The sequence below is a fragment of the Plecotus auritus genome (genome assembly GCF_963455305.1).
Source record: "Plecotus auritus genome assembly, chromosome: 1".
Lineage (NCBI taxonomy): Eukaryota > Metazoa > Chordata > Mammalia > Chiroptera > Vespertilionidae > Plecotus > Plecotus auritus.
This window is the reverse complement of record NC_137770.1, coordinates 189728483-189753106: the sequence shown is the minus strand read 5'-3', so window position 1 is coordinate 189753106 and position 24624 is coordinate 189728483. Positions and strand designations below refer to the sequence as shown.

At 38.4% G+C, this 24624-nt stretch overlaps 1 protein-coding gene across 28 annotated transcripts in view; it reads right to left on the bottom strand.

Moving 5' to 3' along the window:
• Positions 1–24624, bottom strand: part of MAPK10 (mitogen-activated protein kinase 10) — a 313508-nt gene that overhangs the window by 27727 nt on the left and 261157 nt on the right. For all 28 annotated transcript variants that reach the window (XR_013961554.1, XR_013961555.1, XM_080686674.1 and 25 more), the window contains one exon: positions 23489–23613. Coding sequence is in view for 26 of the 28 variants with exons in the window: in XM_080686674.1 (XP_080542800.1) it covers positions 23489–23613 (125 nt within the window). In the remaining 2 variants the exon portion in view is untranslated. The remainder of the gene's footprint in view (positions 1–23488; positions 23614–24624) is intronic.

Below are 24624 nucleotides of genomic sequence, written 5' to 3'. Positions count from 1 at the left end.
TATTGTGATGCTGCCACCTTGTGGTTAGAAAAAAACAAACATCAAGTAAAAGGTGCTTTAACAAGAGTTCATTATTTCATCAAGTTGCTCTCACCCAGGGGTTCTAAACTATAGTTGCACAATGAAATCATCTGAGAGCTTTAGAGATGCTGATACCTGAATGCCACCCTCAGAGATTCTGATTTAATTGATCTGTAGTGAGATCTGGTCATCAAGATATTTAAAAGCCCCCTCGTAATTTTATCATGCAATCAAGATAAAGATCTCTGTCCTATCTTATTTATATGGTAATCAAAGTTTTGTCATTTGCCTATGTATGCTTTCTTTGTATAGATACAGGAGAAAATATCCTAGATAAAGAAACTAGTTTTCTCTCATCTTCAATGATATCTATTTCTTGATAGAATAAACTGTGGGGACAGAAATCATCAGATGCTAAGGTTTTAAAAAGAATAGAAACAGGGAAATTTGTGAATCACAAATAAAATGATATGATATTTGTATCTTATAATAAATTCAGCCAAAGTGAGCTAGGAGGATCTCTGAGCCCCTTTAATAAGTCACAGATTTCCCGCCAGGAACAATGGGAAGAGCACAGGGCTCAGAGCACCCTTGACTCTGACCCAAGCAAGACAAATGACCTTGGGCAAGTCACTTAGTTTGCAATAAGTTCTGGTCATTGGGAAAGATTTCATATACTGCTTTATCTAAGAAGACACTAATCCAAATGTATAACAAATATCACTCCAGATAATTCAACAAACCCCTCTTGAGAACTTATAATGTGCAAAGCATCCTATCTAATAAAAGAGTAATATGCAAATTGACCATCATTCTAAGACACAAGATGGCTGCCCCCATGTGGTCAAAGATGGCTGTCCCCATGTGGGCACAAGATGGCCACCACAAGATGGCCTGCAGGGGAGGGCAGTTGTGGGCAGTTAGGGGTGACCAGACCAGCAGAGGAGGGCAGTTGGAGGAGACCAGGCCAGCAAGGGAGTGTAGTTGGGCGGGGGGGGGGAACCCAGGCCTGCAGGGAAGGGCAATTGTGGGCAAGCAGGCAAACAGGGAGGGCAATTAGGGGTGACCGGGCCAGCAGAGGAGGGCAGTTGGGGGAGACCAGGCCTGCAGGGGAGGCCAGTTTGGGGGGGGGGCAGGCCTGCAGGGGAGAGCAATTGGGGGGGAGGGGTACCAGGCCTGCAGGGGAGAGCAGTTGGGGGGGACCAGGCCAGCAGGGGAGGGCAGTTAGGGGCAATCGGGCCAGCCGGGGAGCAGTTATGTGTCGATCAGGCTGGCAGGGGAGTGGTTAGGTGTGATCAGGCTGGCAGGCAGAAGTGGTTAGGGGCAATAAGGCAGAGGCAGGCGAGGGGTTGGGCGCCAGCAGTCCTGGATTGTGAGAGGGATGTCCAACTGCATGTCGGACATCCCTCTAGTCCTATATAATAAAGAGGTAATATGCAAATTGACCCTTATGCCCTCACCCAAGGTGGCTGCCCCCACGTAGTCAAAGATGGCCACTACAAGATGGCTGGCAGAGGAGGGTAGTTGGGGGTAAGTAGGCCGGCAGGGGATGGTAGTTAGGGGAAACCAGGCCTGCAGGGAAGTGCAGTTGTGACTAGGCCTGGGGGTGACCATGCCTGCAGGGAAGGGAAGTTGGGGGGACCAGGCCTGCAGGGGAGGGAAGTTGGGGGCAATCGGGCTGGCAGGGGAGTAGCTAAGCATCCATCAGGCTGGTAGGGGAGTGGTTAGGGCAGCCGTGGGCAAACTACGGCCCGCGGGCCGGATCCGGCCCGTTCGGCTGTTCTATCCGGCCCGCGGAGCCGAAAGAGCGGAGGGTTCTCTTGCTCTCCCCTCCACTCCTTTACTTTGAATTTATATTAGTTCACACAAACACTCCATCCATGCTTTTGTTCCAGCCCTCCGGTCCAGTTTAAGAATCCATTGTGGCCCTCGAGTCAAAAAGTTTGCCCACCACTGGGTTAGGGGGTGATCAGGCTGGCAGGCAGGCGAAGGGTTGGGAGCCAGCAGTCCCAGATTGTGAGAGGGTTGTCCGACTGCCGGTTTAGGCCCAATCCCCCAAGGGATCCCAGACTGGAGAGGGTGCAGGCTGGGCTGAGGGACACCCACCCCCATGCACGAATTTCATGCACCCGGCCTCTAGTTGTATTATAATTCATTATATATGAAAAGCACTGATGTTGTTCAGAGATATCATAGCACTAAGTGTCCAGAGCAACCTTTAAAAGCTAGTAATATAAACTGTAATTATAACACGAACTGAGTGTAATTAGAAAACTTAATTAAATAATGTTTTAGTGGCTTGACAAGAAAGTTAAATTCAGTTTTCTCTATTTTTCATTCTGTTCTGTAGCTTTCTCAGATGTCAGGTCACAAATTTATTAGCTTTATACCATCAAAAAATTTAATCAAGTCATGAAAATGGAAAATCTAGCTACCGTTCTTTGGAAATTAAATTGTTCTATGGTTCTTTCATCAAAAAGGCTGACTGATTGTACCACCAAGCACCCAGTGGCCAAGTCTTAAGTTTCTTTGTCATTCATTCATTTAACACCTATTTATTAACCAACATACTCTATGCTATAAGTCATCTTTGAATTTTACTATCCCTAAGCCCAAAATCTAATTATTTATAATTGATGTTGATTGTTAGCTTCTAAACATCTCTTTAATCTTCTGCCCATGTCTGCTCACAAGCCACCATCAGTTCTAACCTATGTTACTAGATTTATCCCCCTGCCTTCCATCTTCCTTTTTTCTTTTCCAGACTCATTTTGCAGACAGAGTGACCTTTTAGAAGTTCAACTCCGATAATGCTATTCTTCTGGTTGCTAGTTTTAATGGTTTCCTGTTATCTTAGGATAGAGTGCATGCTCCATCACAGTGTTTAAAGGCTCTTTCCTTACCTGTTCAGCAGACCAAATCATTTCTCACCCTTCTCCATTAAGGCACCCCCAAAGATTTGCAGTTCTCCCAATGCTCTCTTGACCCTGGGATTTTTGCACCACACTTCCTTCTGCCTGTTTTTCTTCACTTAGGTAATTCCTGCTTTATTCTCCATGTTTCTATTTAAATATTAGTCCCTCCAAGGACTCTTCTCTAAGCCACATTACTGAGTTGAGTTTTTCTATGTGCTTCAATAAGCTTAAAATGTGGGCTCCTAACTCTCAAAATTTACTTGCTTTCCTTCTCAATAGACTAGGGGGACAGAATCTTGAGCACAAAGATTGTGTCTTTGTTCATCGGAGTCTAACACTATATATAGCACATAATAGACATTCACAAAGCTTCTTTGAGAAAATGTTTGAGCGAAGATTTGAATGAAGTGGTGGAGGGAGCCCTATGAATATCTGGAGGAAGACTGTTCCAGGCAGAAGAAAGTGCAATGAGCCCAGCCGTCGTGGCTCGGTGGTTGAACATTGACCTATGAACCAGGAGGTCATGGTTTGATCCCAGGTCAGGGCACTCTTCCTCTCTAATGGATACAGGAGCTTGCTTGGCATAGTTAATGAACAGCAAGGAAGCCAGCACATGGGAGCCACGTGGAAAGGGGGAGCACATAACGTGGAATCAGAAAAGTAGACAGGAGCCAGGTAAAGTAGAGCATGCTTTCCAAGCTGCAGTCATGAAACAAATTGGTGGGTCATTACTACCACATTTTAATGTAACCTAGAAAAGCAGACTGAGATAGAATATCTCAGAGTATGAAGGGTGTGTGTGTGTGTGTGTGTGTGTGTGTGTGTGTGTGTGTATTAATGAGTATATGTATGCTGGGTCACAATGTAAAACACATTTTTACTGTGGGTTTTAATAAAATTTGGAACATTGAACAGAGCCTTGTAAACCATTGTGAGTAGTTTGAGTTTCGTTATGAATACAATGAGAAGCCATTGGAGATAATTGCCTGAGAAATCACTTACTTGTTTTCACATTTTAAAAGGAAAGCTCTTGGCACTCTAGAGACTAGACCGCAGGGGACAAGAATGGAGCTGAGACAAGATAGAGACTATTACATGGTCCAAGGTAGAGATGATGCTTGTGTGGAGTAGTTGGAATGAGTTCAGTAACATTGGTTGAAGACATTTATCATTTGAGAGGGTTTTTCTGAGGCTTTAATAAGACTGGATTTGAGAAAGGGTTTTTATAAACACTAGAGAAGTGCTCAGCACAGTACAGTTTAATTAAATTCAAGTGGCATGTGCTGATCATACAATATTTATCAGCCACTCAGTAGGCAAAGCTGCATTTCTGCTCCCAAGGAACTTTAGAGCAGTAAATATGGGGGAGATAAACATAAAAATGGATCAATCCAACATAATGTGTGATATGATAATGGCATATGGAAGGTTTTGTAGAAAATATGTTAACTTAAAATTCTGACAAGCAACAGCTTTTATTATAAGACTTTCCACAGGCAAAAGTCCACATTAACCTCAACGATACCTTCTAGGACAAAAAATGAACTCTATAGGAGCTAGAAAAACATTCTGGGTGGAAAACCAACACATCCAACACAAACACTGCTGAGTCAGCATATCAAAGCCACATGTCATTTGCATCTCTGCCCTACATTCACAAAACAGAAGCAAATGATCAGGGAAAAGATTTCAGCACTCCTACATCAGAACATGACTCAATAACAATACATCCTAGAGACATTACCCGGGGAAAGCATACTGATCTAGTTAGCATAAATGAGCAGCCCCAGGATAGGAATACACAGTAAATACAGAAACTGAATTACAGAATTAGAAACTGTTGCAAGGAAAAGTGATTTGCTTACACTCAACTGTCATTATAGGAATACAAACTGATTTTAACTTAAAATTTATTTTTTTCCAATGCCAAAATGCCCTTATTAATTTAAAAATGTACTACTTTTTTCATTGCAAATATTTACTTTTTTCCCCCTCTCCTATAATGGATATCTCTGAAAAATCTTAGAACATTACATAAATGTCCTGGATTCATGAAAATTTCCAACCAGGTATGAAGAGTTCTGTTAATCAATTCCCATTTGTTCCATCTATGTAGGTTCAATACACCTGGCTAATTATATAAGAAAATATTCATGTACCACTTTTTAAAAAATAAATTTTTATTGATTTCACAGAAGAAGGGGAATGGAGACAGAGAAACATCAATGATGAGAAAGAATCACTGATCAGCTGCCTCCTGCACGCCCCACACTGGGGACTGAGGCTACAACCCAGGCATGTGCCCTGACCAGGAATAGAATTGTAACCTTCTGGTTCATAGGTTGACGCTCAAACACTGAGCCACACCAGCTGGGCCATGTACCACTTTTATGCACATATGTTTATCAGGTAAAAATTGGCAAACATTATTATTGTAAATTCATTTTTATTCTATATTTTGTTGGTGCATAAATTATTAAAAGGCCTCTATTGTGAAGAAAAATATAACTTTTTAAAGGATATTGTGACAGCCTGGCCAGTGTGGCTCACTTGGATGGGTGTCATCTCATGCACTGAAACGTTGCCTATTGGATTCCCACTCAGGGCACATGCCCGAGTTGTGAGCTCAATCCCCAGTAGGGGGCATGCAGGAGGCAGCCAATCAATGTTTCACCCTCAGATCTCTATGTTTCCTTCTCCTTTCTTCTCTCTCTAAAAATCAATTTAAAAATATAAATAAATAAATAAATAAATAAATAAATAAATAATAGGGTATTTATAATATAAATATTATATATTTATCTCTTATAAATATATAATAGGATATATATATTGTGATATAATGAAATGTACACTGGCTTAGAACCTTGGTTTTTAGCTGTGTGACTATGTAAAAGTCATTTTAAGATTCTGTAAAATAGGAATAATGGTACCCAGAGATGAGGGTAAGGATTCTTTTGGAGTAATGCAGAGTAGAAACATGTATGGAAAGAGCAGAAACATGGGTGGGAAGGTTAGATAAAGTAGACAATATGAAAGTGATTAAAACATTTCATTATTCAAACAATTGTTGTGAGAACCTACAGTGTGCTAGGAATATATAGTTACATAGATGATGCAAATGAGTGAAACCAAATCCTTATCCTCAAATTGCTCCTAGAGTGGTGGGGACAGGGTACTGGGAGCCAGTGGGTCATTGGAAGGGGAAAGAATCACTTGAGGGTGAGGAATTATTTCTAGTTAATAATTTGTCCACATGAATCTGACATACCCCATACATCCCACCAAGAATCATTGCTTTAATGAGTGTTGATGAGGTGCTAACCATAATGAGTTCATAACTTTTTCTCAGGTATGTTGTGGAAGACAAAAAGTTGAGAATCACAAGTTTCCTCTTTACAAACACAATCATAGAGAACTGTGTACTAACGTAAGGCATTCCCATTGCCCCATTTTTATATTAATTAACACATTTCATATGATGGATTTTCTTAAAACAGAGCACACACTTTAATTCAGTAATGAAATATTTTAAGAACTAATTTAAAAAGAAAGTAATTCTAATTAAGCTTTTCATTAATAAGGTAGAAATAAATGACATTTTCATTTCCCTTGTACCATGGTGGGTTAAAACTGTTAGTTTTAAACTATTTCAATTATACCCATAAGCTAAAAAGTCCCTCTCTGGTAACATTACATGTTTTCAAAGTTTATTGAGCACTTTCACATATAATATTTGATCTCTTGAAACATTGTTCGGTATTTTCTAGGTCAGTGGTCGGCAAACTCATTAGTCAACAGAGCCAAATATCAACAGTACAACTATTGAAATTTCTTTTGAGAGCCAAATTTTTTAAACTTAAACTTCTTCTAACACCACTTCTTCAAAATAGACTTGCCCAGGCCGTGGTATTTTGTGGAAGAGCCACAATCAAGGGGCCAAAGAGCCGCATGTGGCTCGCGAGCCGCAGTTTATCCGCCACTGTTATAGGTGATCACTTGTGACAATTATACCATCAAAAATAGCTCTGAATCTGTTGTTCTTTTTTTCATCTCTACTACCACTGAAGTTTATTCTATCATCATATCTTAACTACTCCACTAGCTTCCTAACTGGTCTTTCTACTAATATTCATTATCATCCTACTAATCTGAAAGAATGGTTTACCTAAAACACACATCTCTCCAATCATTCCCCCTGCCTCAGGTGCTTGCTGGGGGTGACTTAATGGTGCTCCCTGACCTGGTCTCTGTTCACATTTCCCAGTGCTCTCTTTCTGGTAACACAATTACCTCACCATTCCTCAGGTAAATTTCAAGAAGGTCTTGCTGCTCTCCTGGTCCTTGAACAGGCTGCTTCTTTAGTCTAGAAGATTTTACTCTTCCACCTTCCTTTCTTTGGGCTAACTCTTGCCCATGCTTTGGTCTCATTTAAGACTCTTCTTCCTCCTAAAGCCTCTCCTGTCTACTAAAAGGTGGACAGTACAATATTCCTTTGGCTTTTGCAGCATCTTGTGCTTCCCTTTTTATAGAATTTACCAGAGTGGTAAAAATTTCTCATTTATTTATCTATCAACCCTACCATACTAAATAATAGGAACTAGGTCCTTTGTTAACATCAATTAAGAAATCCTCAATAGCCATGTGTAACTGATACTCAGTAAAAATGTAGGGAATGACCAAAGTGGACCTTTCCATGGTAGAATGAGGTCTTGAGTCTGAGTCTTCTGGTTGTGGACCTGAATAGTTCTCATTGTGCTCTACTACCTCCCTGTATCATGACCTGGGTCTCCACATTCTGTAGCTCTGTCTTCTTTCACTGCCTAGAATCTCATGGTTTGAGGAAGCTAGATTATATGCCACAATATTATAAATTAACTCATTATAAGCCAACATTTTTATTTAGATTGTTGCTAAGCCTTCTATTTGGGGAGATCTCATTACTTCAGATCCTGTGTGGATGCATATGTAAGAATTCTGGCTAGGAGTAAACTTTTCTTTGTGATGGAATGGTAGTCACACCCAATGGAGCAGGGAACATGAGCAAGCCTTCATCAGGAAAGGAAGTGGTGACAGACTGCTGCACTATGAAGACAGCATTCTGACACATATGTCATTAAAGTCACCAAAAGTGCTTCCTACTGAATTCAATTCAAAATAACAAACATCTGAGATAAGAAATCTTCAGAAAACGTGCCTGAGGCATAGATATTTTATTCTCACTTCTTTCAGAGAAACATGAAAGGAGTTCAGCTTTCCAAAAGCACATAAAGATGGAAATCAAATTCTCCCCAAAATTGGAAACTGTGGGGAATTTCTTTTGGTTATCAATTAAAAGCATTTTTCATAAACAATAAATCCCTTCTTTTACAAGATATTGTGTGCCAATATTACACAAATGACCCTATGAATCTCATACTAAACCCGTAGCAAGTTATGGAAATGGTTTTTATCATTCTTATGACTTCATCTTGTCAATAGAAAGGAACATAATAGTTTTATTATAGCACATACTCTGTGAAAGACCATAAACTTTTAATAGACTTATAAAAAGAGAGTGTAACCTTTTCAATATTCTGTCTCATTGCTGGATGAGTCTGTTCTACCTTCCTCTCTCATATATCCAATGCTCTCGGGCGTAAGCATTGGTTCTATTCTTGGGGGAAACATGTTCAGATCCTGAAACTGAAGGTTACCATGATCTAACACTTAAGAATACTTCCTTTTTCTGATTCTTAAAACTTTCAGTCTATAGATTTTTGTTTTTAGTACAATTCTGATAACATGTTGAATTCATCTCTACAATTTTCATTTGGGACTTAAAAAGTCTAAATAAATCACACAGGTTTAATAATTATCTGTTTTCACATGACCACACATGTTCATTTTCAGCATCATTAAGGATTATACTTTCTAATGATTTTCTCCTCTCCCCTAGAATGTGAAACTTCTCAATTTCTTCCCTAACTTTGAAAGCATAATCAACTCTAAGCATGACTTCTAAAATCAATGATTGAGTAATTTAACCTATGATTCCCCTTCATAGTAAAGAAATTTAGGCCTTTTAATGTGCTTTTGCTGTTCATTTGTTTCATTTTGTTGTTGTTGTTGTTGCAACATACAACATAACCACCTTCTTAGAAAATGGACAAAAATCTTGGGAAACAAACATGGCAGAGAAAAATGGATAATGCAAAGGAAATACGTTCTTTATTAGGAGAAACAAAGTGAAAGCAAATTGTGAGGAAAGTTGGACCTGTCATTCATTCTCTTGACATCTACTATATTCATTGTAGAACAACCCCCCATAAAGCTACAAATCAACATGGCAAGTGAACTCTTGAAAGCTTCATGGCACAAGAAAAGAGCTAGCTATGTGAAAAGTAGACACTAGCTGTTCATTTCTAGTCCTTGAAGAAATGTCACTTTTAACTTGCAGCGGTCCATAGGAAACTTTTTCATATTTTCAATACCTGGTAAATTTTAAAAATTATAATAATGAAAATTGAAAGCACGGTGCTTTATATCTACCTGTCACTTCCCCTTACATCCTTTTCCTGAAAAAAGTAGGAACTTTACAGGTGCAAAGGTCTTTTCATACAAATATGAAACTACCTCAAGGAAATAAGCCAATTTTCTAAGAAGTGCATTATGTCTATAACTAATAACAGTTAAGTATCTATCTAACAGTAAATTATCCACAATTTTGTAGCCCCATCATCCAAAACTTCTTCTACCAGATGAGTGCTTTTCAAAATATTGAGAATTAAATTTGGAAGTAAAAGTTCCAAAAATCTCACCAAGTCCTTGAGCTATATGCCTAGGAAGATGTATATACAAAATTATAAGCAAATAATTTCAGGATGTTTTTAGGAGCCCTAAGAGGCCTATCCAAGGGGGTTAATGAATCCCAGGATAAGAGAGCTTACTGTTAGACGTGAGCTCCAAAAGGCAGAGAAATGTTCCCTCATTTGTACCTCTTCACTCTGGTACAGCGCTCAGCACATGGATACAATAAACATATTTTATATTGAATTGCATAGAATAGGCACATGTATATTTGTTGATCTTTTTAGAAAGGAAATATGCTATTAAGAGCCTATCATGCAATTCAACCTCATTTAATCCAGTAGAGATGGAACCAAGAAAAACATTTTAAGTAGCAAACCAGAGCAGATTTAGAAACGTGAACAGGGGCTACCTGCCAAATAAACATTACTGTTGGGAACAGGAGGAAGGTGGCCTTTAAATTACAAGGTTTATGTATAATAATTAACATGTGGGCCTTGCAGAAAACATCACCACCTTCGCAGAGAAGTATCGGTTTCTTTGTCAACAAAGGTTCTATGTTGAAAACATAATGACAGGAGGATGGGAAGGAGTGCCTTAGAGCTGCCCTTGAAATTACATACACACTGGTTTACAGGAGATTCTTTTATGAGACTAAACATCGTGGGAAGGGGACAGTATAGTTTGATTATTTTAGCAGCAGTGCAGATAGGCAAACAAGGCAGGAATGCAAATTACCTAATAAATTATGTTTCCTAGAGAATCGCCACTTTTATGACCTCTTTACCTAAGGGTGAAAGAGATAACAGAGGTTCTCTCTTCTGAACTACTCCTAGTCTTCCCCCTTTTTATTATTTCTATCACTATAAAGTGTGGTAATTGTTCATTGACAGAACACTTTACAAGTTCCCACACTGACTTACTTGCTTACCTCTCAGGAGCTGCTCTACAAGACAAAAGCAATACAGTGTTTGCTGTGTTTTTTTCTTTCACAGTTTATAGATTACACTACTTTGTGGCACCCTAGACAGATGTCACCATTAGATAACATTTTTCTTTCCAGGATTAAAATACTAAGAAAAGAAAATATATTCTCACAAATTCTTATTCCCTTGAGCTAAGTAAGTGGATCTCACAATACCTAAGAGATCAACTAAGAGAGAAGGAAAAAAAGAAAATCCCAACAGGACATTATAACTCAGCCTTTCAGAGAGCACCAGATGTAGAATGTTCTAGAAAAATAATTTTTGTTTCCTCCCCACCTTTTAAAATATATTTATTTTTTAATTGACTTCAGAGAGGAAGGGAGAGGGAGAGATATAAACATCAATGATGAGAGAGAATCATTGATTGACTGCCTCCTGCATGCCGCCTACTGGGAATTGAGCTCAAAACCTGGACATATGCCCTAACCAGGCATCTAACTGTGACCTCCTGGTTCATAGGTCGACATTCAACCACTGAGCAACACCAGCTGGGCACCCTTGCCACCTTTTTAAAAGACTTCTATTTCAGTGGCCTGTCTGTCCAAGAGATTAACAGTCGTCACTATCGAAAGAGCTCAAATATATGAAAAGCAAAACCTGAACACAGACTCCACCCATCAGCAAAACAGTTATCTCCTGAGAATGAACTATTCAACTGGCACAGCTTAGTCACTCCAGAGCCTTGTATTTTCAGTGGGCTCTGAATATATCAATGATTTGAAAACAAGAAGAATGTTTGTTTTCAGTAGAATAATTCACTAAAATTAGAGATAAATGATTTAGCATTTGAGTGAAGTACATATTCTTCTTATAAGTCATGCAGGGAGAGGGGCCACTAAAAGCAGGTGGCTAAATCTATCTACAACAAACATTTTGACAAGCTCCTACCAACATAATACATGGCATCAAAAATGATCCCAATGTGATTCAAAAGCTATCTTTACCAGCTGAGGCACTGGGCATAGGAAATGTAATGCTAAGTTATATTTTCTCTGGAAGGCAATTAGTAAATTGCTCACATTTTACTGCTGAAAGAATACATCTGCATGAGCAGATGGAAATTTAGAATTCCACAAATGGCAGATATTAGGAATTAGACATTGATTTGACTTCCACCAAGCAAATGAGAACCACAAAATATGAATTGCTCTTTCTATAATTAAACACGTAATTAGAGTGCATCAAATTCATATTCATTGTGGCCCATGTTTCTTCCTACTTATTTCTAAATTCATATACATTCTGAGTATAACAAACTCCATACTCAAAGGCTCTTCCATGACAGATAGATGGCACTAAACTATTTCTCAAGTGAAGCCTGCCGGCGTGTGGCACTCGCTGTCTCACAGCATGCTGCATGCTGCAATAAGAAATCATAAGACTCAAAGAGGGAGTCCTTGTGTCGGGACAGATGGAGAGAACAGCTGAGAGAGGGATTCAGCCAATTTATTAACTCCGTGTGAGTGGAGAAAAATCATATTTAAAAGAATTCACAGGAACATTTAGTCTGAAAAACAGAATTTAAATGATGGCAATTTTGAAATGGAGAGAAGGGAATGATGTTTCACCTCCCCGCAGCACTCAGTCAGCAATCTCTTCCCCTTCCCAACTGCTGAGAACAAAAAGTCACCCATGACCTTCACAGAGATTACATACTAGACTAGTGATGGGCACTTGAGAAATATTTAGACTAATGGTCATACTTAAAACATATATCAGATGCTATATTATACTATGGAGTGAAATCACAAACATTACAAGTTTCAGGTATCATAGTTAACCATCCTTTTCCACACTCTGTAATGGGGTTTGTCCTACATGTATAAATATGTAATATCTTTTATTGGTAGTGTTTTTAAATATATTTTTATTGATTTCAGAGAGGAAGGGAGGAGAGATAGAAACATCAATGATGACGGAGAATCATTGATCGGCTGCTTACTGAATGCCCCCTACTGGGGATCGAGCCCATAATCGGGCATTTGCCCTAACCAGAATGGAACCATGACTTCCTAGTTCAGTGGTTCTCAACCTTTCTAATGCTGCCACCCTTTAATACAGTTCCTCAGGTTGTGGTGACCCCCAACCATAAAATTATTTTCGTTGCTACTTCATAACTGTAATTTTGCTACTGGTATGAATCGTAACGTAAATATCTGTGTTTTCCGATGGTCTTAGTGGACCCTGCTAGCAGTTCTCAATCTGTAGGTCGTGATCCACAGGTTGAGAACCGCTGCTGTAGAGCCTAAGACCATCGGAAAACACAGATATTTACATTACGATTCATTAACAGTAGCAAAATTACAGTTATGAAGTAGCAACGAAAGTAATTTTATGGTTGGGGTCACCACAACATGAGGAACTGTATTAAAGGGTCGCGGCATTAGAAAGTTTGAGAACCACTGTCCTAGTTCATAGGTCGATGCTCAACCACTGAGAAACACCAGCCAGGTTTTTTATTGGTATTGTTAAAATGCTAGAAACAATCTGAGAAGACTTGAGAGTAATTTCCTTTATAAAAGCTCCATATAGGGCTTTCCTGAGAAAATTCAATTGATGTGCTTTATCACATGTCATGATACAGGTAGTTGCAAATATGAAAAAAATTTATGTTTTCTCAATTTAAATTCAAGGCAAAAAAGTGATTGAAAGGATGTAAAAAATAGTATTTTTGTGTTTTGTTTTGTTTCTTACTAAAAGTGGGTACAGCTATATAGCATCAAAAAGCAAACTAGTAATAAGCTCACTAGTAAAATCTCAGGTCATATGCAGACACATAACACTTTTTTTCTTTTAATGAAAAGCAATGGAGGCTTTTCATCCATTAAATGTTAAGAGAAACTAGTTTCTTATTATTTTGGTGAAATAGAATTTTTCTTCCTTGATAAAAATGTTCAGATTATTAAAAAAATAATTAATTAACTCAAATATTGCAGGTTATATGTATTTATATATTTAAAAATCTTTTCTACAGTATGAGAGTTACTATGAAATTTTATATAATAAACTTCATATCCAAACTGGCTTCTTTCTCAGGCACATTAAAGGCAAACAAAAATAACATCTACAAACTGTTTTAAGCATGTGTCTGTATGCTGTGGGGGAAATCAGCAAACAAAAACAGTCATTTCTTAATTTCAGGTTGATTACATATTCAGAAGCTGTGCTGAGACATGCCCTAACCTTTTGCTATTACTCACAGAAGGAAAATGTCAATTACAAAGACTTCAATCCCCTTTCATCTCACTGGGAGAGATACAGCCTGTACAGAAAGATGTTTTTCATTTATTTTTTTATTAATTTCTTTATTGATTAAGGTTTCACATATATGTCCTCATCCCCCATTCCCATCCCAAACCCCTCCCCACGCATGCCCCCACCCCCCTGTTGTCCGTGACCACTGGTTAGGCTTATATGCATGCATACAAGTCCTTTGGTTGACCTCTCCCCCTTACCCCTACCCTCCCCTACCTTCCCTCTGAGGTTTGACAGTCTGATCGATGCTTCCCTGTCTCCGGGTCTGTTGTTTTAATTTATAACTCATTCAAATGATCTCTTCTAGGTACTTCATGTTTTACATAACACAAACTCAGATTCACTATATTATAAAATATTTGAAATAAGCACATATATAATTTACTCAGTGGCTTATCATCAAAAAGTAGACAGCTACTGATTAATTGTTTGAACATTAGATGCTGTTCATATTCATGGTAGCTCATAGTCTTTTTCTGAATCCTAAATGTATATACAGATGTATCTAATACACATATAACTGCACCCATTTTCTAAGCCTATCCCATATCACATTATTTTAGAAACTTAATGGATTCAAGAGAATTCAGTAGAAGACAACTGGCTAAGTTAATGAAAATAAAGATGAAACAATAACTCACTCATGAAGTAGGTTTAATAGAGCAAGTTAATACATGATATTCATAATCAAATGATAGCTTTTTTTATAAAAACATATTCAAGAGAATTAGGAGTAGAGAATAAGAATAATTCCCTACCATAACCTTCAACCACTTGAATTTTTTTTTAAGAATCCCAAATAGCAAATATACAATATTTATAAATGGATCTATGAAATCTTTCTATTGCTTACAATGCCAGCTTCAGGATTCTCTGATTATTCAATAAGAATCTATGCATTTTAAGACTGATGCAGCCACTGTGGAGAACAGTATGGCGTTTCCTCCAAAAATTAAAAATGGAACTTCCATTTGACCCAGTGATTCCACTTCTAGGAATATATCCCAAGAAGCTAGAAATACCAATCAGAAAGGATATATGAACCCCTATGTTCATAGCAGTACAATTTACAATAGCTGAGATTTCGAAACTGCCTAAGTGGCCATCAGCAGATGAGTGGTTTAAAAAACTAAGGCATAGCTACACAATGGAATACTACACTGCGGTAAAAAAAGAAGGAATTCTTACCATTTGCAACAGCATGAATGGAACTAGAAAGCATTATGCTAAGCAAAATAAGTCAGTCAGAGAAAGATAAATATCACATGATCTCACTCATTTGTGGAATATAATGAACAACATAAACTAATGAACAAAAATAGAACCAGAGATATAGAAGCATCGAACAGACTGTCCAACCTATGAGGGAAGGTGGATGGTGAAGGGTTAAGAGATCAACCAAAGGTCTTGTATGCATGCATATGAGCATAACCAATGGACACAGAGGGGGGAGAGGGGGCATGTGCTGGGGGGTAGGGGCAGCCAGGGAAAGGTCAATGGGGGGAAAAGGAGACTTATGTAATATTTTAAAAAAATAAAGAATTTAAATTAAAAAAAAGAATCTATACATTTTACCCACTAAAACCTGGTCAGGTCAGGACACATTGATTTATATATTTGAAGCCAAATAGTTTTGTTTTATTCTAATCATAGCTAGACATAGATCATCATAATTTGTTAATTCAAAGCAACTGATGCACACCTGGTTAAAGATTAGAAGGTAGTCACTGCAATTTAGTTATAACTAATTAACATTGTGAGGATGTTATTACAGCTTCTTCTTACAGTCAGAAAATTAAATACTAAACAAGTCAAATTGTCAAATAAGACAGATAACCCACATTTGGAGGAATTTATGTCCAAAGATAATGAGTTATAAGAGTCCCACTCAATAAATATTTCCATAGCTATTAAATACATAAAAACCTACCAAGGTCAATGAAAGCAAGCATCTTGTGTTTTGTTTTTAAAATTCACTGCTGGATCACCAGCATCTAAGTTAGTATGGGACACACAATTTGGGTTCAATAAATTTTTACAGAATAGATGAAAAAATAACTAAAACTCTAAACAAATAAAGTCTATGTAAACAACTTTGTAGAGCTCGATTTAAAAAATAGGGAAAAGGCTAAGAAGAGAAAGAAGACATAAAGGGGTGAGGGAGAAGACAAAAAGGAGATGTCTTTTTTAGTTTATTTTACCTACTTGGTAGCAGAAGAGTATATGCTTCTCATCAACCAGATAACAAACTGAAAAAGTAACATCAATATATGAAAGAAGTACACACATTCATTTGAAAACCCAATGAAAAATACTCTTATGCCAAGATTCTCAGGTTGGTATAGAACTTGTGAAATCATAAGATCCTTGAGGAAATGATAGTTATTAGGGGTTGTAAGGGGTAATGTTTACTACACTTTTGCCCAGCGAGGCCCCAAAGCCTTCTCCTGTCCAAATTAAGTGTGGATAACCACTTGGTTACTTTAATTTTACTTAGTTGGGGATTTCAGAGATGTGAATGAGGAAAGAATGAATAGGTGCTTGCTAACCCTGGGCCTATTTGCCTACAGAGAGAGCCCTCATCCTTTCTTTATCTGCTCTGTATCTCAAAGGATGACTCCTGCAGGGTACATTTCCAGGGTCACCTATCAGATGGCTTAGGGCTAGTTTCAGCCAACAGGAGGGAGATATCACTAGGAGATAAGGGAGTGAGGAGAAGCCAGATCATTTCTCTCCATTGCTCTGTCCAGAAGCAGCCATATCTCCTCTGGGTCTGTAATCCCAGCTCCCAGGGGATAGGCCATCATTTCCCATGCCTGCGCTCCAGTAAACCATCTCCAAGGTTGGCAGGGGCTCTCTACTGTTGTTAATTTCTGGATTGTTCTAAAAGTATCTGCTCTTGACTTCAATGCCCTTTAGTGTGGCATCTGCTAAGATCTCTAACTTTGAACCAAATGTCTCTTCTGAACTGGTCGTAACCACTTGACCTGTTGGATTTGTCCAAGTATCTGCATCAACTCTCACTTGGGACTGTTCACACCAAGCTCTGGAAGCTGTACTACTTTGACCACAGGCTTCTGATTCTCTTTTCAGTATTTTACAATCCCATGTCTAGCCCTATTCTACTGTCTTCATCATAATTTCTGGTCCTGGGTTCCTGTAGCTGCTCCCAATTGTAGAGCTGATATTCTGAATATTGATATTTGCTGAACTGCTGCACAGATCCATTCTACAATGATCTCTAAGCTCTCATTTAGGATTTACCTTAAATAATTTTCCAGATACACACATTAAAATGGACATATCTATGTCACAAGAATTTTGAAAATAATGCATTTCCTGCATAATTGGTCATCCCTTTCATGTGCTCTCTTTGGTAATGACCAATAAAATACAAGAAGGTTAAAATACTGCCTGTTAGTGACTCTACTCAAAAGGCATAAAATCTATGATGGCCTTACAATAATAGAGCTTAATATAATAATCAGGGTAATTGTTCCTATAAATTATTTTGCTGTAGGCAAAAAAAAAAATAATAACATAATCCCTAAAGTAATGAAATAATAAGACTCTGTTAATTACCTTATGTTATAAACAAACAGTAAATGTGTAACAGTACTAACTATTCTGGCTTTACACTTTCTAAGTGTTTATTTTCATTCAGCTTCAGCACTAATACATGTAAGTGTTACTCTGCTTATCGGGTTACACTCTCACTGGGAATCTGAAGACCAGATTGTTTACTTTAATTTTACTTAGTTGGGGATTTCAGAGATGTGAATGAGGAAAGAATGAATAGGTGCTTTAATTTTACCTCAGGATCTGTACAGCTAGATTAAAGTCCCACCCAGCCATATCCCAATTCCCAAATTAATCTTGAATCAGGTAAGAAATTATAAACAAGCTCAGCATGGGCCTTGCTTTCCAAATCACGCTCCACCTAAACTGGTTAGATTGGATTAGTTACAATTTTTCCCTCAGTCTCTATAAGAATGGTACATGTACTTCTATTCCCACCCAAAACATGCCCAACCTCTCTCCTCCGTCTACTTCTCAGCTGGAGCCCCATGTTCTAAGCCTCTGTTCTAACATTCTCTCCTGTAACATGGACTTGGCTGCAATACAGAAGGTCTTATGTTACTTGCCACCCCTCCTCTGGGTTTTCAAGAATAGAATCTTAGATACTAGCTGCCTAGCTGGCTCAACCTGCCCCTCTATCCAGATTCCCAGAGTAATGTTTTGACCACTTAGGCCTGTTCCTGGGCCTCTCTGACACAAAGGCATCAACACAACAGTGGATCCGACTGAACACTCCCAGTTCCTCTTAGATGCTTCTAGTATCAGGTCGTCATCCTTTCTTTTTGTCATGAATTGAGGAGTAAGGACACGTCCTTCTTTGGCCCCGTAAGTTTAATTGGCCTCTGTCTGATGATTGCTTGGGGTTTTGATGTCTTTGATGTGGTGGCTGAGCACATCTCTCCCTCTCCTTCTTCCCCCTCTCCCTCACCCACCCCTAGCAATGCAGAGCGACTGCAGAAACCATTAGTAAGGCTGCTGCCCTCAGCACTTTCTTGGCCTGTTCTGGAGTTTCTGAGACAAATAAAACTGTGTCTTTAAAAAAATGGTCACATTTCATGTTCTTCTTAATTCATGTTTTCATATGCTATGTAGGGATGCATAGTTAATTCCTCCTTAGCTTGTGAAAATTCTCTTAAAGGGTTTCTTCAGCTCTACTCTCAGGGGTTGCAAGGTGAAAAAAAAACCCACCACCCTCTGCCGTAGCAGGATGTCTATACTCAAGAATCTGGTAAGGAACAAGGCAACTAATCCTCACAATTTCCATATTTCCCTCCAACAGAGTACAGGGCAAATATTCAAATTGATTCCCACAAACCACCTTGAATATCCCCTAGTTTCATAATAATAGTTACAATGAGGATTTATGAACTGTATCATATGTCTCTATCTTTATTTAAATTAATGGCACTGGATTCTCTTACACTTGGAAGGTAACTGTGGATATACATCAGCTAAAAAGGAAGAGGAGCAACATTTTAAAATCTTGTAGGAACTAGATAATTTTCAGTGACTATTTTTAATGTTGTAGAATATTTCTGAAATTTCATGGGCAGCTGGTCTTTTTCCCTGAATATATACATACCTATCTTTACTAATACCAAAAGCTAGTAAAGCCTTGTATGTAAAAGTCATAATAGTAATAATAATGAGAATCATAATAATTTATATGACCCTCCCTGGCTGCCAAGTACTGTTCTAAGCACTTCATGAACATTAACTCTTAAAATTCTCAGAACACTACACAGTAAGTGGGACTGTTCCCTAATCTTAGTTTAAAAACAAGAACAACAACAAAAACTGAGTGGCAGAAAGGTTTAAAAATTTGACCAGATGGTAAGTGGCAGAAGAGAAATTTAAACCTAACCCATTTTTTTTATAGCTGTGAAGATGCACCCAACCCAATACACTACATTGGTGTGTGTGTGTGATATCTTTTCCCTCTTGATGAATACCGAAGCAGAGTTAGAGTGCCTCCCACAGTTGTTTCATGAAATAGCATTGACATGAAGTGTGGCCTTTGTGTTCATTTTGGGGCACATGATTTTATTACTCTGAACATTATTTGAATAATGACTTGTGAATAATTTGAGCAGTAATAACTTTAAAATCTTTCTGGACTATTACACAAATAGATCACTATTAACCTTGACATTCGACTTTTAAAATTTTCAACTTCATGATTACATGAATAATTTTCTCTCAGAGTTATGACAGCATTCATATGCTCTTCTCTTTTCATCCGGTAATTTGGCACTTTTGGAAACATGATGAGATAGTAGATTAATACATCAGCACACACATTTTCTCTACTATCCTTTCTACTTTTTCTGAAGACATCACATTCTTTTGCACTTTCTCCTTTATCCCTCTCTCCACTTGCTTTATTTACTTCCAATGAACCTGATTTTTATTTCATCTTTTGATTTCCTCCTCTTTCTAACATCATGCAAGTTACTTAAAAACTGTCTAATCTTGGATCTTCTCATGACTTATGACCATGGAAATTTTGATTATTTCATACTTCCATTTTTTTGGATTACAGAGACACACTGGAGTTTACTTTGTAAAATAGTCTTGTCAGTCCTGGCAAGAAACATATGATTCCATTATAGCTTTGCCATGTGTCTGTAAAGAAAGGTCATCATATGTTAAATATGTATTCCCAGGCAACAATAAAGGCACTAATTCTAAGGGTATTGCAAGAGCATAGCGATCACTGCTTCTATCATCCTGAGTTGTAACCTCTTGATGCATTTTATAGAGCAATAACCTAACCTTGCCCAAGGGTCAGGATTCCAACCTATTCACTGCAACACGTCTGGATGTACAATGTTTACCCTCATATGACTAATGATCTTAGTCAAGGTGCTAAATACTTGCTTGTTCTATGTATTAATTGATCCCTTTTCCTTGACCTTCAGGCTCTATCACATCCTTCTCCTAAAATTCGTAAGTCTTGCGTTGTTGCTATCCTTGCCCCGACAGGATAATGTTGACATGGTTGAAAAAAGGCTCTAGCCATTTTAGCACCCTAAGTTTCATCTCTTTATCCTCCAAAGGAATTTTCATAAAGAATTAAAATAAGTTTAAAAGCTCATTGAAACTATTCATTAATATACTGTTATAGATTCTCAGCAACCATCTCTTCTATAGGCAACATAATTACAAGTGAATTACAAATGCAGACTTTATGACCTCAATTAAACACTAGCCACAATCCATTAAAAACAGATTGCACACATTACACTTGATGTAAGAAAAATATGCCACACGATTTGAACTACCAAAACAAATAAGGAGCAACAATTTCAAATAATGTATGTTTGCCTCAAAAATTTATCAACATAACCTAAAATATTTTCTTGAAAATCATCACAGAAAAAAATCTATACTATACTTAACTGTCCCATACATATACATTATACTCTATTTTACTTATTTCATTACTTTATTCTACCCCAAGAACATTTTTAAAAGTCTCTCCCAAGAGTGAGAGATTGAAAAAGACTCTATTTTTTTAGTTGTAAGAACAGTAGTTTTTTAGTTCTAAGAGCATTATAATTAAAGTATTTCATTTTAGGGCTTTTATTTTGTAAAACTTAAGCGACTAAAAATTAATATGAAACAAAATGAAGTTTCATGGCTGTAAAACTGCTGAGAAGAGCAGATCTTAAGAAAACATCATCAAGGACTGCACACCTGTCTCCACAATTAGGAGACTCATTTATCACCAAAGTGTTGTCTCTGAAATGTGTGACTGCTTAAGGATTGGGTTACTATGAAAAGTAGCTTTTTAAATACTATGTCTATAAAATTTGATTCTATCTAATCCTTACTCCCATCCATCAGATCTCACTTCTCCAATGAAGAATGAGAGGGTGCCCTAGCTGGTTTGACTCAGTGGATAGAGCATCAGCCTGCGGCCTGAAGGGTCCTGGGTTCAATTCCAGTCAGGGTTGCAGGTTCCATCCCCAGTGTGGGGCATGTATGGGGCATGTAGGAGGCAGCCAATGGATGATTCTCTCTCTTCATTGATGTTTCTATCTCTCTCTCCCTCTCCCTTCCTCTCTGAAATCAATAAAAAAATACATTTAAAAAAAAAGAATGTCGAAACCGGTTTGGCTCGGTGGATAGAGCATCAGCCTGCGGCCTGAAAGGTCCCAGGTTCGATTCCGGTCAAGGGCATGTACCTTAGTTGCGGGCACATCCCCAGTGGGAGGTGTGCAGGAGGCAGCTGATCGATGTTTCTCTCTCATCGATGTTTCTAGCTCTCTATCCCTCTCCCTTCTTCTCTGTAAAAAATCAATAAAATATATTTTAAAAAAAAAAGAATGAAAGGGTAAGAACTAGGTCAGTTTGAATCTAGCATCTCTGACCTGGGTAAGCATACAATGAAGAAGAGGAAATGAAGCTGAAACAAAGCAAAACTATGCTGGAGCAAGACTAACTTGGGGTACAAGAAAGGATGCAAGAGAAAAAAACAAAAAGAGCATTCCAAATAGAAGGTTAAGAACTAATTCAAATAAAGTAATTTGAAGGCATTATATGAAAGAAAATGAGATCATTTAGTACAGGTGTTCTAAGAATCTGAAGAGATTTTGATGTTTTGGGTACAAGGTAATATTGATGATATTACCATTAAAAGAGGGACAAAAGGGCATCCCCAATAGTAGCCCTATAAAACACACATGGGCAACAATACCCCATTTGCGCTGTTCAGCCCTGATGCCACACAGAGAAAAGGAGAAAGGCACAGATGTAAGAAAGTGATTTAAGATAGTAAATGGCTGGAAAATAGTTTTATTTTTAAAGAAAGAAAGAAAAGATAGAGTTACGCTTCCAAGGGGATTCTTAAGCTATTAGTGGCCTGGTGCACGAAATTCGTGCGGGGGGGCGGGGGGTGTCCCTCAGCCTGGCCTGCACCCTCTCCAATCTGGGACCCCTCAGGGGATGTCCGACTGCTGGTTTAGGCCCACAGGGATCAGGCCTAAACCAGCAGTCGGACAACCCTCTTGCAATCTGGGACCGCTGGCTCCTAACCACTCACCTGCCTGCCCGCTTGATCGCCCCTAACCACTCTGCCTGCCGGCCTGCTCGCCTCCAACTGGCCCCCCCTGCCGGCCTGATCGCCCTCAACTGCCCCCCCACCAGCTTGATTGCCCCCAACTGCCAGCCTGCCAGCCTGCTCACCCCCAACTGCCCCCCCTGCCAGCCTGCTCGCCCCCAACTTCCCCCCCCACCAGCCTGATCACCCCCAACTGCCCTCCCCTCCTGGCCTGATCGTCCCTAACTGCCTCTGCCTCAGCCCTGCCACCATGGCTTTGTCTGGAAGGACTTCCAGAAGGTCTCCCAGTCTAATTAGCATATTACCCTTTTATTAGATAGATGTCTAGATTTAAAATATGGAGATACATTTCATTGTGGTAGTCATTTTGGAATGAACCTGAAATAATGTCCTTATTGCAATATCCAGTTTTCTCATCTAATTCAGGCAAGGTTTCACAAAGCCACCAATGGCCTGGTAGAAGCTTTATAATCTAAATGTTTTCAGTATTAAACTTTACTAAAGGCATCTTATTAAGGAAATAGAGGGAAAGTCACTTATCCTCTATCACATTTTCTGCTTCTTAGTTTGGCTCAGGAGAGGTTGATAATTAAACACAAAGGAAGCGTTAACAATTTAACAAAAACAAATGCAAATATCTCATGGATAGCTAAGGTTTGTTGGACTAAATCACCATCTCTCACAGGAAATCCTGAAAAAGAAATACATTTAAAACACAGGTAGAAGAAAACTTTTAGAGGGGAAGTAATAAGTTTGTGACTTAGGAATTTCATGAAGGTCCTTGATGTGCTCTGGGTTTCTAATTCTCTCACTTTTCACCGCTGAGCACCCAGTTACTATGGTTTGTGGAAGGAAAGTAAAAGAAGCTTAGGCCTTACCGCCTCCACTTCAGCAGGGTCGTACCAGACATTGATGTATGGATGCTGTAAGGCATCGTCCACCGATATCCTTTTGGCTGGGTCAATCACTAGCATCTTTGACAACAAGTCCCTGGCTTGGCTGGCTGAAGTGATGAATGAGAAAGATAATTAGTAAAATTTTTATTTTGGCACAGACATTTGTTGGAGGGAGAGGAAATTAGGAAAACAAAGATTGCCTAGTCGTGTGGCTCAGTGGTTGATTGTTGACCTATGAATCAGGAGGTCAGTGTTCAATTCCCAGCACAGCACATACCCAGGTTACAGGTTCAATCCTCTGTTGGAGGCAGCCAATTGATGATTCTCTCTCATCATTGATGTTTCTATCTCTCTCTCCTTCTCCCTTCCTCTCTGAAGTCAATAAAAATATAATTCAAAAATAAAAATAAAAATAGTATTTATATATTTTTTTAAAAGAAACCAAAGATCAACTAGTACCTTCATCCCAAAAATCAGATAACTTCACCAAGTGATTAGGGAACATAAAATGAAACAATGAAATATTTTTACCTAGCAGATTTGCAAAAATAAAAGATGGTGTAATGTCCAGGAACACCAAGTAATTTCATTCATGTTGGTGGGAATGTAAATTGATGCAGATTTTTAGAGAGCGAATTTGGCAGTATCTATTAAAGTTTAAAATGTGAATAGCTTGTGACTCAGCAGTTCCACTTTTACTTATCCAGTCTAGAAAAAGGATTGCACATGTTCATGTAATTCACACAGAAGGGAAGTTCATTGCAGCATTGGTTATGGAATAAAAAAGTTTTAAAACAGTCTGCATTTCCATCTATAGAGCAACCAAATGACCTCTGCTACAACCGTACCATGGAATTGTATTTGGCAATTTCAAAGAATGAGGTTGATATATATATTCACATGGACATGTTGTTAAGTGGGGAAAAAAATTGCAGAATGATCCATAGATCTGCATATAGGCACAGATCTTCTTCAATCTGTATAAAGGCAGTGTTGATCTTAAAAGCAGTAGATTTAGTAATGATTTAGTCTATTGTCAGTCGGAGAGCTGGTGGAGGCAACTGAAGGGAGAAATGCAGCTGGGTAATGTCACAGACACGAAAACAATGCTGCACATT